The sequence below is a fragment of the Cervus elaphus genome, chromosome 1 (assembly GCF_910594005.1).
Source record: "Cervus elaphus chromosome 1, mCerEla1.1, whole genome shotgun sequence".
Taxonomy (NCBI): domain Eukaryota; kingdom Metazoa; phylum Chordata; class Mammalia; order Artiodactyla; family Cervidae; genus Cervus; species Cervus elaphus.
Genome location: NC_057815.1, coordinates 23,321,154 through 23,334,468, shown reverse-complemented (window position 1 = coordinate 23,334,468; position 13,315 = coordinate 23,321,154). Strand labels below are relative to the sequence as shown.

At 38.5% G+C, this 13,315-nt stretch overlaps 1 protein-coding gene across 1 annotated transcript in view; it reads left to right on the top strand.

Annotated features, from left to right (window-relative positions):
• ARHGAP42 (Rho GTPase activating protein 42) overlaps window positions 1-13,315 on the top strand; it is a 314,057-nt gene that overhangs the window by 216,996 nt on the left and 83,746 nt on the right. Inside the window, exon 5 of the mRNA XM_043896938.1 lies at window positions 10,016-10,117. Coding sequence (XP_043752873.1) covers window positions 10,016-10,117 — 102 coding nt within the window. The remainder of the gene's footprint in view (window positions 1-10,015; window positions 10,118-13,315) is intronic.

Here is a 13,315-nt window from a genome sequence, read left to right as displayed (position 1 = left end):
AGCAAAGGTTGAGCGAGGGGCACCAGGCATTTCTGGGAGGCTTCTGGAGGCCACCCCCACTGCAGTGCTTCTGCTCCTATTCTTCACACAAAACTTACATGGACACATCTCTCTGCGAGGAGATTGGGAAATGTATTCTTTATTTGTGGCAGCTGTGTGCCCTGCTACAGTTCAGGGGTTCTGTTACTGTGAAAAAGGATGGCACGCAGCCAAAAAGGGCTTTTCATAAAAGCAGTAGAAATTTAGAATTCCATGAATTCTGCACACAGGGGAGGGCTGTTCCAAGCTTGGACTCATGTGACTAATTCTTTGACCTTGACCAGCGCACTTCAATCCCATGGAGGATGTGGGTCATTTTCTTTTAAAATGTTAAAACTGAGCAGTTGTGTTAGTTATGCTCATGTTGAGAAAGATCTTGTAGTTTAGTCTGAACTCCACCCATCTGCTGTTTGAGTGGCCTATGGTTAATTTCCATGAATCCCTTTTTTCCAATGTTAACATAGGAGTCATGATAGCACACTCTTTCTTTCCTATTTATAAACATGATCTTCTTGAAAACCCTCTGATAGCTAAATATACAAAACAGGCTCAAGAGAACAAGGTTGTGAATGAGTCTGCAAATCCCTTGAAAATGTTATACTTTCATTATCTAAAACTGCAAATATAGCGCCCTCAATAAAATCTTATATCTGCATCTTAGGAATGTGTGTATTGGTGTTGGGCACAGTTTATCCTCTTCCCAGACCTTTAGGGTTTGCTCAGAAGGTAACTCTGGCCAAGGATTGTCACTTCATATTCCTCACAAGTGATACACAGCCTCACGGTCCTACTGGCTCTTCCCCATCATGTCTGGACCCTTTATGGAGTGCGGGGGTCCCTGGGCTCTGGCCTCTCCTACAGCTGTTGAGCAAGCAGATGACAGTCCAACAAACTCAGGAGAGTTCTTATCCATGAGGCAGATGTTGACCAATTAGAAAGTGGCAGGTAAATCCTGGCTTCCTCCTTGCTCACCCAACTGAAATGTCCGGAGGTGTGTTGGTTTTGTGAAGCCTGAATGGAGGTGTGCCTTATTGCATGAGCAGCTGGCTGTTTCTCCTCCTATTTCTGCAGTTAGTTCAGTAATAAATGCTTGTGTTTTCCTTCCTCCTTTCTTGTCTCACTTCCCTTTTTCTCTACTCCTGCTCCCCATGGATTGCGTGCCAGCTGTAGCAGGCAAGCTTTGCCTCTGGCTCTGTTTTCTAGGAATTTTGCACTAAAAAAGTATAATATTAGCATAATATGTGAAATTAAATTCCACTTGCTGTGACTTTCACCCTGGGAGTTAAGGAAAGACACCTGTCTCTGTGTCGGTCAGATGCAGACTTCTCATGAGCACGCTGTTTCACGGTGTCAGTCTTTTGTCCTCAGGTTAATTCCTCACATGTTATCAGTGCTTTTTGATTTTTTAACTGAGTATTTAGTTTCTTTCTCCAAGGTCTCTGTCAAGCAAGAAGAACAGAAATTTGAATGTGGGTGTAAAGCAAAGCTTTGTGTTACTTTCAATTAGGAAATCCCTATATTCAGTCAGGGTAATTTTCCAAACATTTTGTCTGGAGTGTGTTCCACACACTCTGCCTGGAGTTTGCTCAGTTGTGTAAATTAGTTTTATCCATGATGTCATGCCAGAGTCTGTAAGATTATAGCGACTCCAAATACTCTTCCCCCACCCAATCCCAGTCCTCTCTGTCCTCACACAGCCCAAGAGACAGGTAACAATCAAACATCATCAGAAACTTTCAGTAAGATTCTCTGTCTCTCCCACGGTCTAAAGTGGCATCATAAGTTCCTCCTCTGCTTCCCACTCTTTCTGTTTCTCATCTTGTTTTCTGTTTTTTCCTGTTTCATCCATTTGTTCTCTTTAATGTTTTTCAGTGCAGTAATTTTCCCTATAAGCATTGATTTTGCTACATCCTACACATTTTAATGTTTAATTTTCAATAAGTTCAAACTGCTTTTTAAAAATCTCTTTTCAAATTTCTTCTTTAACCCATGTGTCATTTACAAGCTTGTTTAATCTCCAAGTATTCTGTGATTTTCCAGCTATCTTTCTGTCATTGATTTCCAGTTTATTTCATTGTGCTCTGAGAATGATTTCTATTCTTTCAAATTTGCCAAGATGTATTTTATGGCCCACAGTGTATAGTCTGTGTTGGTAAATGTTCGATGTGAGCTTGAGAAGAGTATATAATCTGCTGTTCTTGAATGAATACCATTATATCCAGTTGGTTGATGGTGCTGTTGAGTTCAGCTGTGGTCTTAATGATTTTCTACCTGTTGGATCTGTTCATTTCTAACACGTGAGTGTTAAAGTCTTCATCTATGACAGTGGATTTATCTATTTCTCCTTGAAGTTCTATCAGTTTTTGCCTCCCATATTTTGATGCTCTGCTCTTATGCTCTGCATACACATTAATGTATGTGTATGCTCGGCATACATAATAAGAATTATTGTTGTCTTTGATGGAGAAGGCAATGGCAACCCACTCCAGTACTCTTGCCTGAAAAATCCCATGGATGGAGGAGCCTGGTAGGCCGCAGTCCATGGGGTCACTAAGAGTTGGACATGACTGAGCAACTTCCCTTTCACTTTTCACTTTCATGCATTGGAGAAGGAAATGGCAGCCCACTCCAGTGTTCTTGCCTGGAGAATCCCAGGGACCGGGGAGCCTGGTGGGCTGCCGTCTATGGGGTAACACAGAGTCGGACATGACTGAAGTGACTTAGCAGCAGTAGCAGCATTGTCTTTGAAGAACTGACCTTTTAAGCATTATGTAATCCTCTCTCTTTATCCCTAATAACTTTTGTTGTTTTGAAATCTGATCTATCTGACATTAATATAGCTACTCCTGCTATCTCTTCTTTAGTGTTAGCAAAGTTTATCTTTCTCTATGTCTTTGCTCTTAACATCTATGTGCCTTTACATTTCAAGTTGGTTTCTTACAGAAAACATGTAGTTGAGTCTTGGTTTTTGGATTCACTATGACCATGTCTGTGTTTTCATCAGTGGGTTTTGACCATTCACCCTCAAAGTGATGATTGATATAGTTGGATTAATGTCTACCATATTTTCTGTTGTTTTCTACGTTTTGCACTTGTTCTTTGTTTCTATTTTTTTCTTCCACTATTTTTCTGCCTTTTGTGATCTTAATTGTGTACTTTATATGATTTCATTTTCTCTCCTTGCTTACCGTATCAATTATACTTTTTAAAAACATTTGAAAACATTAGTGGTTGCTGTAAAGTGGCATTATAAGTTCCTCTGCTTCCCACTCTTTCTGTTTCTCATCTTTTCTCTTTTTCCCTATTTCATCCATTTGTACATTTACAAGTTTGTACATTTGAAATGTACATTTACAACTAATCCAAATTCTCTTTAGATAATGTTGCACTGTTTCAGGGTAGTGCAAATACTTGAGAATAACAAAATTCCTTTTGTCCTTGTACCATTGCTGCCATTTATTTCACTTATACATACACATATATATACATAAAAGAGTTAATAGTTACCTTTAAATTTTGTATAAAAGTCTGTTCCCAAATGCATTTATGTAATTACAAAATGCATCTTGGTACATTTGTATACATTGTATATATTCTCCAGATTTTTTAAAGACACATACCTCCTGGGATTCTAATCTTAACTGCTGCTCTAAAGTTCATAGGCTTATTTGTCCATCTGTTTTCATGGAAGGTCATATTACCATTTTCTTGGGAATTTTCTTTGCCTCTTTGAACTGTTGTTTTCCTAGATCTTATGTCTTGATTTTTTGGGGTTTATTCCTTCATTTTAGTTGAGCACATCCTTTAGTATCTTTCTGGAAAATGGTACAAAATTTTAAATATGAATAATTTTGAGACCCGGAGAAGGCAATGGCAACCACTCGAGTACTCTTGCCTGGAAAATCCCATGGACGGAGGAGCCTGGTAGACTGCAGTCCATGGGGTCACTAAGAGGCGGACACGACTGAGTGACTTCACTTTCACTTTTCATTTTCATGCTTTGGAGAAGGAAATGGCAACCCACTCCAGTGTTCTTGCTTGGAGAATCCCAGGGATGGGGGAGCCTGGTGGGCTGCCGTCTATGGGGTCGCACAGAGTCGGACACGACTGAAGCGACTTAGCAGCAGCAGCAGCAATTTTGAGACCCTGTATGTTTGTAAATATTTTTATACTACCATGAATCTAGATTGACAATTTGGATAGAAATCAGAGTTGGAATTCATTATTCCTCAGAATTTTAAAGGCAGAGCACTTTGTTTTATAACTTCCTGTGTTGTGAACTCATTGGTTTCTGATGATGTTTATTCGAACTCTGTTTTTAGATTTTTCATTTTTAATCATGGTTTTGTAATAGTGTATGATATATCTTGCAGGTATTTTCTCATTTATTGTGCTTTGTATATATTGTGTCATTTTAATATGGATACTTTTTTTTTTTTTAGTTCTGGAAATTTTCATGAATTTTTTTTTTTGGTAATTGCTCCCTTCATTTTTCTTTCAGTACTTCTGTTAGTCAGATGTTGGGTTTCCTGATTCATCTCCTAATTCTCTTATCTGCTCTCATCTCTTTTCTTTTATAGTTCACAGCTCTTTTGTTTTATTCTTTCACTCATATCTCGTTCACATTTTCTTTCTTATGCAGCAGCCATCCTCATAAGTTTAATGTGTATATTTTTGTCTTAAAAAATTAATATTATTTTTCTATTCATGTCTTCAATTTACATAAATGATTTTGTGTTATTTCCCTATTTTGTGTTTTATGGTTTTCACTCAGAATTATGTTTTAAGATCCATCTATTTGTAGTATTTACTTCATGCCTGCGACTTTGTGGTGTGCTTCTAATGCATTTATATTCACCAGTAAATACCCAGCTATCTTCCTGTCCCAGAGGGATCCTCTTTCATGTTTCCTTATGGACTTTTCTGTGAGGATATTTCTGGGATATGTACCACCCAGAAGCTAGTTTTTAGGTCAAGCATTTATACCAATTAGAAATGTTGAATGCAACATTTCTCTTTAGAAAGGCTGTACCCCTTTATGAGTTCCTGTGTTTCTACATGCATTCAACATGTAGTGTTATTCACCTTTATAACTCTTGCCAACCAATGTCTGATACATATAATGGGACATCTCAATATTTTAATTTGCTTTTTTCTTAATTATTGATGACTTTGAAAAACTCTTTATATGCTTATTACCCTTTTGACTTCCCTCTTCTGTTATCCCTTGACATCCTTCATCTATATTTTTATCTATTTGTTTTTCTAGCTTTTCATTTTGTAGGAGTTGCTCATATAGGCAAATATGAAACCTTTGGCTCTTATGAATCTGACCACCTAGTGGTGGTAGTGTAAGATAATTGGAATGGGGAAGATGTGAATTATATTGGTGCAGCTATGCAGAAAGAAGCCCTTTTTGAAATGTCTGTATTTCAGCAGATTGAGAAGGAAGGACATGGTGGGGAATGGTTGGGTGCAGTCACCACAGTTGGAACATGGTTGTGAAAGCTGTATTAAGGGTCTCAACAACCTGAGTTTCTGGATACCAGGAATCTCTTGGGTCTAAGGAGTATCCAAGCAGCTATTCATTCTGAGATTTAGAAATGATGTCACCCTAGGTCACTCTTCTGAGCAGTGAGGAAATCCCACTATCAGAGAAGGAGGAAGTCTAGCCAAGGTTGGTAGTCAGGGTTATATCTCGTCCTCTCAGTGCCTAGCACAGTGCCAGTACATAAGAATTATGCATTTGTGAAATAGAAATTTATCTACTGGTATTTATTATTACTCTTTATATGACTATTTCTGCTACTGTGCACTCACTTAAAAGGATTTTAAAAATATATGTTTAGTGCTTATTTAGCTAATGGCTGTACTAACATGGTAACATAAATAGTTGCATGGAAAATTTTGCAGTATCCTGTGTGGCAATTATAACCTTGAAATTGTCTTAAAAATTGGATGTATGAATTCTAAATGTGTGCTTCATTAAAAGAAAAAGAGAAAATATTTTTTCACTGCCTCTACTTAAAAACAATTGATCATGATATTGTTAAGATTAAGGTTGCTAAAATGGTTGCTTAAACAAAGCTTTGCAGTTGTCTGTTATAGAGAAAAAACAATTGGATAAAGTTTGAAATATTTCTGTTTGTGACCTTCTAGGTGCTGTGGTAGAGTCTGTTCACCTTTGGTATCCTCTTGTGGTCAATAGAAGGTGTTGATTTACCTTGTATTTAACATTTGCATATAACTTGTGATAGACCTATATGAGTATCTGACTTATTTTTTGCCTATTTGTTTGTTATATGTCACAACTTTAGGACTGGGAGTTTTCTTGCCATTCCTTAGCTCAGGGGATATGATGCAAGTGCAGCACAACCTCAGTTGCTAATCTTAGATGCTAAATAACAATGTGATCATGTGCTCAGAGTAAATGCAAGATAGCTTGGAACACACATTGATTACAGACCTTGAACTTATCTTATACATTTGCCATTATAATTGGGTTTGGGGATTAACTTGCCATTTTTGATGGCATTTTTTTAAGATTTTATAATATACACATATAAACATATCACACATATATATGACTTCATTGTACATGATTACGTGGTTCAGATGCACTTCTTGTGGATCTGTAGAAAACGTCATACCATTATAACATAGTCTCCATTTATTTGAATCATGTTATGACGATGAGAAGTCAGTAATCACATACGGCATTTAGCGTAAAGATTTGTGCATTATTTTCCCTTCCTTCTGCAGCACTGGTTTCGGAGAAAATTCTTAGCTTGATATTCACAAGTAACACAATAGACAATCGATAGCTGTGTGGTATTAAGTTACTAAAACCAAATAGGACCTGACTTCCATGAGAGAAAATCATGGCTTTTGGGGGGAAATGTGAGTCACAAGAAGTGCTCTCTGTTTTCAAGAATATGGTTCCCTAGATTATAGTTGTCCTTCATGTGCCCTTCTCTTTCGGTTCAGCTCTTTAATTTTATACTGGAACTGAGTGTGTCTGTGTTATCTGCATCACTGGAACCTTTGAGTAGATCTCTTTTGTTGGCCTGGTGGTATGAAGTGCCAGGGTTTGATTAGGAGTCCAGGAAGTTCTTCTGGGAGTGATTTTTGTATTGCCAGGAATGCTGGTATGTTGGCACTGAGTTAACATTTCCGATAATGCCAGCAAACACTGAAAAACAAAGATGCAAGTGTAGTTACCACAGCTGTGCTCCCTTCTCCCCCACCTAGTCTCTTCTGCGCACACTGAGAAGTTTTAAGCCCCCTATTGTAAGATGGACGTGAGTCAGTTTCCTGTCCTAGTCTCTAAGGCAGCTGGTAGCCCCCCACCCTCTACAGTGCTCATGTATCACAGGGATTGAATTGAGGCCATTTGTGCAGAATCGCCCCCTGTATCATGGATATTGGTTTTTTGGTCAAATGGAATGTTTGTGAGGGACTGTAATGCCCACTGTTACGAGAGGAATAATTTTGCATGTTCATTAAATATTTATTGAGCACTCTCTCAAAATTTTATTTTAAGAAGCATAGGATATATATATATATAATTTGTTTATTTAAATATAAATATTTATATTAATTAAGATATATCAATATTAATATTATATTAATTATATGTTATATATTTATATATATACAGGATGTAAATTTAGGATATGCATTTCCCTGCTACAATGTAGGGCTTGAACACCGTAAGAGACCCATATATAAAATTAGATGAACAGTTACAAGCAGAGGAAACTGGTGAATTGGACTTGTGAATGAGGTCTGTTTAAGCTGGATGCTAAGAGTAGCTCTAACTTGAAGCTGTGTTAGAAGAAATAAGCATTTATATATAGTGTCTGTAGAGTGCAAAGAACAGGCGCTCAGAATGGCTAACGAGAGAGGCTTTTGGGAAGATTGCTTGAGCAGGTCAGCTGAGGGCACAAGATGCAAGGTTCAGGAGTGGACAATGGAATGCTCACTCCGGTCTGTTTCACGTGGAGGGACGCACGCCTCCCGTGCTGAGCCTGGACCTGCCTGCCTCCTTCCGGCGTCTCCTCCACACTTTGCTGTGCGCTTCCCCCAGGGGCCTTTTCTGGGTGGGGATGCCGCTTGGTGTTTTCCAATGGTGTCTCGCCTGGTAGACATTTTCTCCTTAAACGATAAAAATCCTTTGAAGATGTGACTCCCTGCCTTATTTCCAGGTATAATCAGCAATGCACACATATCCCTGCACTTCTTCAAAGGTCTAGAACATTTACAGCAGAACCCTACTTGTTTTTTTCATTCAATGCAACTTTACCAGTTAAGTTTCTAAAGTTCCATCCATGCAACTAGATCATGATGGGTTTCTGGAAATATAATTGAGTGGATAGAAGTTTAGAGTGCTACTGGATCAGAACAGAATACCTTCATCTGTTAGTCTGGAGCTGACAACCTGAGTTGTGAGACAGACAGACCAGAGGCCTGCTTGTCTTCTCCTCTCTTCCCCACTTCCCCCCCAGAGTCTCCTCTCCTCTCCTCATCCATCCATTCACTGTTATTTTTAATTAATCTCCTCCAAATATTTACTGATTCAAATAAATGAAAAGCTTTATCCATAATAATCACAGAGCTTTTTAAAAAGAGTTGTCTGAATCTCTGTATAAGGGAAATAGGAATCTATGTTTTGAGTAGCCTTTAAAATACTTAACTCTGATTAATGTGGTCCAGACATTGCACATCAAGAAGCCTTGAGATAAAAGGAAGGAGTAGTACTTCTTTGGCCAGTGAAATTTATGAGTGTGGTCATGTAGTATTTATTTCATATGGACTCATAAATGGAAAAAACATACCTGGTGGATAACATATTTATAGTTGGAGAAGACCATATGTCTAGGCATGCCCTGTTCTCTTTAGAACTGTATTCTGTTTGCATTTCTATAGAAGTAAGCCTTAGGGGAAAGGTGAAGTATTCTCTTCCAACAAAGGGCTAGCCTGGTTACAGTTGAGCCCATAAAACAATGTCATTTTAGCACTGCAAAGGTCAGTTATTAAGTTATGTCGAGTATATGATGCAGATGATTCTAATCCTTTTGATTTGACTTTGAACTGATCTAATTATTTCACGCCACCAGTTGGTGAAGATGTATTTTCCTTTTTATCAAGAATGTGCTGTTTGAACAGCTCAGCCAATGTGAAACTGTCAAACTAAGCCAGTGAAAAGCCACTATACTTCAAACTCCCAATTTCCTCCAGTGGACTTTTTGTTTATAATAGCCCCTCCCTATCTCCCGTTCTCTTGTTGTTTAGTCACTAAGTTGTGTCCGCCTCTTTTGCAAACCCATGGACTGTAGCCCATCAGGCTCCTCTGTCCCTGCAATTCCCCAGGCAAGAATATTAGAGTGGGTTGCCATCTCCTTCTCCGGGGGATCTTCCCAACCCAGGGATTGTCAAACCTGTGTCTCCTGCATTGGCAGGTGGATTCTTCACCACTGAGCCACCTGGAAAGCCCATAAAAATTTCTTCTACTTTAAAAAAAAAAGACAATGACTTGTTTGAAATATCAGCTATCTTTTTTGTGACTTGGGAAATATTATGATTCCTTGCAAAGAGTTTGTGAGTGGTCTCTATAAACTGTTTGTATGTTAACTCATCTGACTCACCAAAAAAGCCTAAAAGAGACATTTTTCTCTTGGCTATGTCCCAGACCTAGGTCAGAATTTCTTGAGAATCAGTTACAGAGTGCTCAACAGGATGCTACTATAAGCAGCCTGCCCCCTCCATACTGTAGTTCTATGAACTTTGAGAGCAGAATACATACTCAGATGATTTTGCATCATATCCTTCTTCCCACTTCATCAAGTTTTCCACATAACTGAGGCTCACTGAATCTTTATTAAATAATTTTATTGGACGCTTGATGGGAATGATGGAAATCAAGGTTATCTTGATTCTCTGATGTGAATGTTTTGTTGTTTTTGTGATCTCCTAGGATGGAAAGAAGAAATTTGACAAAGAGAGTGAAAAATACTATTCCATTCTTGACAAACATTTAAATTTGTCTGCAAAGAAAAAGGAATCTCATTTGCAAGAGGTAAGTTTTTCCAGTTGAAATGTGAAAAGAGCATTAGCATTGTCATGTGAAGTCCAGATTTCCAAAAGTAGACATTATCTCAGAATCTGCTCCTGTTTAATAAAATAATGATAATAAGAATATTTAAGCTAATTGTAAAGTATTTAGCCTTCAACTAATAAAAATAAATGAAAAAAATAAAAAAATTTAAGCTAATTGAGCATTTACTATAGATACACAGGCAGGGTGCTGAGCATTTTACATGCTTTGTGACATTTAAAATTAACAATTCCAAGAGAAAGATTAGTATTTCCTTCAATAATGAAAAAGTGAAACAAGGCTATTTCTTTTTCTTCCTGTTGGGCACATTTTAATGCCCTACTCCTTTGTGACCCCATGGACTGTAGCCCGCCAGGTTCCTCTGTCCATGGATTTCCCAGGCAAGAATCTTGCTGCGGGTTGTCATTTCCTTCTCTGGGGGATCTTCCCAATCCAGGGATTGAACCTGCATCTCCTGCTTGGCAGGGAGATCCTTTATCACTGAGCCACCTAGGAAGCCATTCTAAATAGCAAGACCTACCAAATTCATGGTGTAACATTTATATTAAGTTAAAAACATCTGTTCTTCAATCGCTACATCAGCATTAAGGGAGAAAAGATATACAGTTACATGTTTTAATATCTTCATTATTTTTTGTCAATTTAAACAAGTCAACAGAAATATTTTACTAATGTACACAGTGTTCTCATACAAGGAATGCATTTCTTCCTTTTTTCCTGAAAATTTGCTCTTCTCACTGGTAGTGTTTTAACTACAGTTAGCCAGCTAGAAAATTCTTTTACTGAGGAGTGATGCAGTTTCACTCCAGTGATAGCATATGTTTTGTTCGTTTTTCTAAATGGCCCTGTGGTCTTTCACCACCCACACTCCCCCCAGCGCACAGTGGTGAGTCTCAAAGCTGACCCGGGCGGGAGTCACTGAGCTGGGTGCCCCGCAGCTGTCACTGCCCCAGCCCGCCCCAGGGAGTGGCGCAGGGTCCCGAGCCTCTTCAGTCTCGTCTCCATCTCCTCTCTGTATTTCTAGGGATTGCATCGCTGAACTCTTTTACATGTCTCATTCGGATTCCCTAGCGAAGTCACCTTCCTTCCTGAACTGTTGTTCAAGTTCAGCTTGGTCCTCTGCCCTACTTACTCCTATCCTTACTTCTCTGACCTTCGTGTTCAGCCACGAGGCATGCTTAACGAGTTCAAGTGCAGTGGAACTGCAGTCAAAAGGCATGGAAGAGTTACTGCTGATTCCTTTTTACTGTATTTTTATGTTCCCCTAGAGGGAATTGAATTTCCTCACTTAAAATGTTGAACGTTGGAAAGATTTGTATTTCACTGTAATGAATAACTTGTTATTAATACCTGCTATTAAAACAGGATAATTTAATAGACAGTTGGGTGCCTATGGAAAGATTTTGGGGGTAATGTGAAGTGGAGAAAAATCTGTTATTAAGATTATTAAGAGAAATTATATTTTTAATTTTCATGAACATTTTTAATCTTATAGTGTGCTATGTTGTTCTTTAATATTGTGTTCACATATTCTAAACTTCTTAAATGCATGTCTATTTAAACTTTTAAACATTGCCTTAGGATGAACCTGAGAGAGAATGCAATATGTAGACGAAGTCATCTGTGGAAAAGGCTCCCCCGGTTGTCACTATCATGTACCAAAGACAAGGCCCAGGCGCATTCTAAAAATTGACTGCCTCCAAATCAAGGGTAATTCATAGAGTCTCTGAAGAGTCGCCAGGTTCTTGGTGACCATGAGAGGCTGCCCTTAGCTGGCTGACTCTTTGCGCCCCTGTGGACGGCAGCACACCAGTCTCCCCTGTCCTTCACCGTCTCCCAGAGTTCGCTCAGATTCATGTCCATTGAGTCAGCGGTGCTGTCTAAACATCTCATCCTCTGCCACTCCCTTCTCCTTTTTCTCTCAATCTTCCCCAGCATCAGAAACTTTTCTAGTGAGTCGGCCCTCGTCACCAGGTGGCCAAAATATTGGAGCTTCAGCCTCAGCATCAGTCCTTCAGTGAGTATTCAGGACTGATTTCCTTTAGGATTGCTTGGTTTGACTTCCTAACTCTATCATAATTTTAAAGTCCTCTAGAGGTTATGCTTTAATTTTCCCTGACAGTGTAGCTCAATATTTAATCCTTGTTAGTGGCTCCTAATCCGTTGGGATATGACGGAATAGAATATTCATTCTGGCTTGATATTTAGTTGGATGCTAGGAGAAAAACCTGTAACATGGTTAGTAGCATCCTCCATTTGCCCCACCACACAAACACATACACACACACACACACACTTTTTTTTTCCAGGAGGCACAGCCCATGATAGAATACACTACAAATACAAATACAACACAAATGCTGTGTAAAGCAACTCCTCTGAGCATATAGTATAGAAAAGGAAAAATGTAGGTTATTTTCTATTTTTACCTCAGTCCTTCCAGGAGTCAAACCTGTTACAGGGAGATGCTGCCCACACATGTTTAATTCAGTAACATGGCATTAGATTCATTTGTTCCCTTGCAGAGCAGCTCTGGTCCTTCTGTCGGCACCAAGCCTATGAAGTTGTTCTCAGAAAGACCCTTCTGGGCCTTCTCAAGGACACAGCTGAGTCTTTGCTCATTTTGCTCATGGAAACCCAAGTGACTATCCATTACCAGGACTGAATTAGGGGTCAGCTTGTGTTGGTGAAGCTCCAAGGCCATCTATTAGATGCACCATTGGAGTACACAGAATTGGAAACAGACTTGTCAAAATTATGGACTTTACAGTAGACTAAAAGAAGTAATATTTGAAATGTGAATAGATAATTTCTTTCTAAGCATAAACCAAGAGGAAGAGATCATGAAGGAAATATAGAAAGACCAAAATGCATAAAAGTAATCTGTCTCTTTCAAAAGACCTTAAATCAAATTAAAAGATGAAGTATTAGGGGACTTATATGACACAGGATAACCATCTCCTACATATAAGATGTTTTTGGAAATCAGTGTGGAAAAGATAAAGGTTTTAGTGGAAAAAAATGGAATAAGAATATGAAAGGGCATTTCATCAAAGAAGAAATATAAACCATAATAAATATTATGTTTTTATATCATACATTTTAAAAGTATAATTTAATGATAGTAGCAGCATGTTAATTTATTAAAAGATAATATCC